Source organism: Dipodomys ordii, unplaced genomic scaffold (assembly GCF_000151885.1).
Source record: "Dipodomys ordii isolate 6190 unplaced genomic scaffold, Dord_2.0 Scaffold211, whole genome shotgun sequence".
Classification (NCBI taxonomy): domain Eukaryota; kingdom Metazoa; phylum Chordata; class Mammalia; order Rodentia; family Heteromyidae; genus Dipodomys; species Dipodomys ordii.
This window is the reverse complement of record NW_012267427.1, coordinates 229480-234721: the sequence shown is the minus strand read 5'-3', so window position 1 is coordinate 234721 and position 5242 is coordinate 229480. Positions and strand designations below refer to the sequence as shown.

At 62.6% G+C, this 5242-nt stretch overlaps 1 protein-coding gene across 1 annotated transcript in view; it reads right to left on the bottom strand.

Moving 5' to 3' along the window:
- Window positions 1–3690: 3690 nt before the first annotated feature.
- The window catches only part of LOC106000193 (flocculation protein FLO11-like), a 22558-nt gene continuing 21006 nt past the window's right edge, over window positions 3691–5242 (bottom strand). The window contains exons 9-10 of the mRNA XM_013035425.1: window positions 5046–5240; window positions 3691–5011 (exon numbers count right to left, since the gene is read on the bottom strand). Of these exons, the coding sequence (XP_012890879.1) occupies window positions 4319–5011; window positions 5046–5240 (888 nt within the window). The 3' untranslated portion in view covers window positions 3691–4318. The remainder of the gene's footprint in view (window positions 5012–5045; window positions 5241–5242) is intronic.

Genomic DNA, 5242 nt, shown 5'->3' with positions numbered 1-5242 from the left:
AGGCTGCAGAGGGCTGCATGGAAAGGCCCGGGCTGCAGGGCCTCAGGCTTGCGCCCCGGGCGGCTGGGGTCTCGGGGCCCCAGGGCCTCAGGCTTGCGCCCCGGGCGGCTGGGGTCTCGGGGCCCCAGGGCCTCAGGCTTGCGCCCCGGGCGGCTGGGGTCTTCAGAGACAGGCAGTGGCTGCCTCCCACCAGCTTTCATGAGGCCTGAGCGTCAGAGGCTGCAAAGGTTTCAGTTCCCAGGAACAGCTGAATTCAGGACCATCCCCCCTCCCCCAGGAAGCTGTACCCAGGGAAGCTGCCGCCTCTCCAGGGTCGCACGGAGGTGCTGTCGTATGCTCAAGAGGCTGAGGTAGGAGGATGCGAGCTCAAAGCCGTTCTCAGCAGGAAAGCAAGTCCATGAGACTCACCTCCATTAACCACCCAAAGCCTGAAGCGCTGTGGCCCGAGTGGCAGAGCTCCAGCCGGGAGCTAAAAAGCTGAGCATTGATCATACAAAACCGTATTTATCAAAATGAACTCCAGAAAACGGAAATAAGAGGCTTTTTTTCCCTTTTCGTCCTGTTTGTTCATTTTTGTCTTTGGGAGGGAAAGGAAGGCATAGAAACGGAGGGAGCGAAACGCAGCAGTGGTGCTCACTGAGCACCATGTGAACCTGTGGGTGGGGATGGGAGGGGAACCTAGGAGAGAGCAAGGGAGGGGTGTCCAGAATGAAATCCTGAGGTGTGTAACTATAACCCGTGTGTGTGTGTATCACCTTTATAAAACAATGAAAAATTTTAAAAAGTTAAGCAAACCAAGAAAAGTCAAGTATTACGTTGCTGCACATGACTTCCTGTATTTTCTGTCTTGCAGTGCTAGGAACTGAACTCAGGGCTCTGCTTGCTGGGCAGATGCTCTACCACTTGATCCATGCCCTCACCCCCCTTTGCTCTATTTTTCAGACTGAGTCCCACTTCTGTGCCCGTGCTGGTCTGGATCTAGCTCCCTGTGTGGCTGGAGGGACAAACACACCACCACACTTAGCTGAGGCTCTCAAACCTTCGCCTGGGATGGCCTTGAACTATGGGCCTCCCAAGCTCTGTCTCCTGAGTAACTAGGATTACAGCTGTGAGCCACCATGCCCAGCCACATTTTAGTTTACTTTTTAATACCATAAACAGCTAAAAGCCTACATAAACAAAACCAGACTGGGGTGCTCAGTTCTCTGTAACGGTGCTCAGGGATCCTGGGACCAATGCGTGAGAACCCCCTGGTCATGCATGGACCCAGGACCTAGCGCGTTCATGTGTACAAATAAGCAACAAATGTTCACCAGGTACTTACTGTATGTCAGCTTGGTTACAGGTGTAAAGATACACCTGTTTCTCCTCACTACCCAGGAAGCTCGGAGGGAAGCAGAGCGTCACAGCCCGACAGTTCTGAGACCCCATCTTAATGGGTAAGAAGCTGGCTGTGGTGGCACACACCTGTCATCTCAGCATAAAACAGGAGGACTCAAGTCCAGGCATCTGCCTCGGGAAAAAGCCAGGCCCGATCTCAAATAACAGTTTTTAAAAAGGGGGCTGCAGGTGTGGCTCAGCTCTAGAGCATCTAAGCAACAAACGTGAGGCTCTGGTTCAAATCCTAGTACCAGAAATAAAAGACAAAATAAGCCTGCCGGCTTCCCACGGCCGCCTGGTGGACACAGGGTGACAGACGGGGGTCAGGAGTCGGCACAATGAAAGCACACGCTGAAACTCGGCCATGCTGCCACGGGTGGACGCCCGCAAGGTCAGTATGTTTAATGAACTCAGATCAAACCTGTCAGGGCCCGGCCAGCAGGGCGAGGGACCGTCCACAGGAGGGGAAACACACAGAAGCTCAATGCCCGCCTTCACCACCAAATTAGCCAACACTCAGCCCAGAGACACAAATACCCAGAGGGGAGCACAGAAGTTTCTGGAAGCCATTTAGTCAGCAGGCCATGACGACCTTGCAGGTCTTGGTGTCCCGCCGCTGGACGGTCCACCCAGGAGCAACGCCGCGGGACTGGCCTTCTGCTCAGTGCGCTGCCGGTGCTGCACCACGCTGCCCCCGCCTGGAGCCCACGGGCACGGAGGCAGCCCAGCCTGGGAACGCCCACCATGCAGCATGGAGCCAGGAGGGAAATCAAGGCAGGGGGCAGCGCAGACTGGCACCAAATCATTACATTTGCCTTTGTCTATAAAGCACGCTGGCGGCGGGTGGGAAACCCGGCGGCTAGGTGACCCCGCGTGGGGGGTCCTCATGTCCAAGGGCAGATTGGGGCCCCTACCCCAGCGGGAGACCACGGAGAGCAACGGCTGCCGGACCCCAGTACTGTGGGCAGCGGGCCCAGTGCCCACCGCCAGGGCCAGCTTCCGAACCCCAAGCCCCGTCTGCGCCTCCTCGAAGCCCCTGAGCGAACACTCGCTAAGCAGAGGGACCGAGTCACCTGGGGCTGCGGACGGGGCCTCGGCCCCAAAGCTGTCCCAAGAGGCCTGTGTCCTGCGTGCCCAGGGGAGCTGCTGAGGGGGCCGCACCGCGCCAGCGTGCCCCGGCTCCCCTCACTGCTCCAGCCACCAGGACGGGCGTATGGCCCAGGCCAGCCTGCAAACTTCCTCGCTCCCACTCGGGGCCTGCGGACACGGCTTGTTCCCTGCAAGTCCCCAAAATGCTTCCGGACATGACACTGCAGCAGCCACGCGGGCTGACTGACCTGATGGCCGCGACCGAGCCACCGGCTCTCCACACCGAACGAGTGAAGTCCCCCGCGGGCGCGGAGCCCCTCCCGCCTTGCCCCGTTCTCTGCAGGTCCCCCATCCCTGCTGGTGCCCGGGCTCCCGGGGTCCCCCAGGGTGGCACAGGCCCCGGAGCAGCTTCGTGTGGAGACCGCTCCCGTACCAGCCACGACGGGACCCCCGGCCCCTCCAACAAGGCTCTTCGGAGTCCGAGGTGGGGCGAGCCGGGGGCCCTCTCCCCTCTCCTCTGCTCCCCTCTGTCCTATCCTCCCACCCCCACCCCCCTTCCAGGCTTCAGACCCAGTGCAGCAGCGCCAGCACAAGGCATCAGCACTAAGCACCAAGAAGCAAAATACAATCACATCCCCAAACCCAGCCAGCGGCTCAGACAGGCAGACAGCCTGGACACAAAGGGGGAGCCTCGCGGGCTGGGTCAGGGCAGCAGCGGCTCTGACACAGAGCCGGAAGCCAACGGGGGCGGCCTGGGGCCGCACAGGGGCCGCGGCCTCCCCTGGCCCAGCGGCCCCGCTAAAACCCTCCTGGTCTGGGAGTGGCTCGTCCTGGCAGCTTCAGGACCCTCCAGGCAGCTGCGGCAGGCTGGGCGCACTTCCCCGCGGTGCCCCTCCTCAGGACGCCCCCAAGGGCTGCCCCCCACCCCACCCAGCCAGCACCAGGGCTGATCCCGGCGCCCGAGGCCCCGTCTAGACCCTTGTGCAGCAGGGCAGCTGGGCTAACCCAAGGTATCCGCGCCGGTGCCATGGTCTGCAAAACCTGAGCTCCACCGACACCCTTGCCCTTCACGGCCACGTGGCCGCCCCGGTGGAGCACAAGGGTCCCAGGAGCACAGCTCAGAGTTCCCAAGTCATGGCCGTCTGGGTGGGCACAGACGCGATCGGTCCCCTGTGCTCAAGCCAAGACCACACAGACAGGAACAGGAGAGATGCCCCAGCCCGCCCGCCCACTGTCGGCTGGCCAGGTACACACCACCCATTTGGCACTGGAGTATGGCGGGGAGCACATTCCACAGAGCCTAAGGCCCAGGACTGAGGTCTCAGTTGTCCACCGTGAAGAAAGCATGGCGGTCCGCCCGAGGCCCAGCTCTGGACCCCTGCCAGGGGCCTGCGCCAGCTCTGCATCGCCGCACCCGGCGGGCCCTGGCGCTCTGCCATCCCAGCTTCCAGAGGAGCTGGCCACCCGGGCCTGCTCGAATTGGTAACCCTGTCTTCCTGGACAAAGTCTGGACACGGTGGCCAGGCGGGGGAAGGCAGGCCCCATACAAGGCATCCTTGGAGACCCGGAGATGGTGAGTGGTTCAAGGGCCGAGGCCGGGGCCACGGGGATGGACGGGGAAGGTCTGGAGCCAGAGCAGGTCCATCATGGCCACCTGGACGCAGGTGGCCTGGGCACTCTCCACTGGAGATCGTGGGCAGCACCGGTGGTCAGGAGAGCCCATCCCCAGCTGTCATCCCACACAGGCCCGGGTGTCACAAAGACATCGCTGGGCAGCCTGACACAGCTGCCCGCAGCGCGGACAAGTTCCAGGTTCTTCCAACTCGTGGCATTGTGGGAACGTGGGGAGTCAGAAGCAGGCCTGGACCAAGGGGTAACCTCTAGGGAACTCCCTTTGCTGCAGGACTGGGGGACAGAGAGAAGCCGCCCCCCCACCTTCCCCAGATGCGACATCTCTCCGGAACAGGCTCACTTGGCCACCAAGAACAAGAGCGAGGCCCGGCCAGGGTGTGCAGGCTGGTCCTGGACCGGCCTGGCTTCTTTCCGTGTCCCGGAGGGCATGGACGAGAACAGGGCAATAACGCAGGGCACAGGAAGAGTATGTAGAAGAGCCACAAGTGGCCAGGCTGGAAAGGTTGGGGCCGAGTGAATGGTCCCAGGGCATGCTAAGAGCGTGCGGGGATGCCCAGCGGGCAGAGCTGGCACCTGTGGTGTGGCCGGGTATCCAGGACGGGGATGCATGCACCTTGCTGGGGGAAGGAGCCAGCAAGGAACAGGAAGCACACGGCGGTGGGTGGCAGAGGGAAGCCCAGGAGGGTGGCAGGAAGCCTCCTACAACAGCTGAGGCACACCACGTCTTCAACCGGGGGATGCCGGGGGTGGATCGGTCCTTCCCGGGGGATGCCGTGGGGTGGACTGTCCGGTCCTTCCCGGGGGATGCCGTGGGGTGGATTGTCCGGTCCGTCCTTCCCGGGGGGATGCCGCGGGGTGGACTGTCCGGTCCTTCCCGGGGGATGCTGTGGGGTGGATTGTCCGGTCCGTCCTTTCCTGGGGGATGCTGTGGGGGTGGATTGGTCCTTCCCGGGGGATGCCGTGGGGTGGACTGTCCGGTCCGTCCTTCCCGGGGGGATGCCGCGGGGTGGACTGTCCGGTCCTTCCCGGGGGGTGCCGCGGGGTGGATTGTCCGGTCCTTCCCCGCGGTCGTCGGGGCTGCGGTGCTGGTGGCGGACCCCTAAAGGTTCGGCGCTCGGGCGGGCAGGGCCGGGGCCGGCCT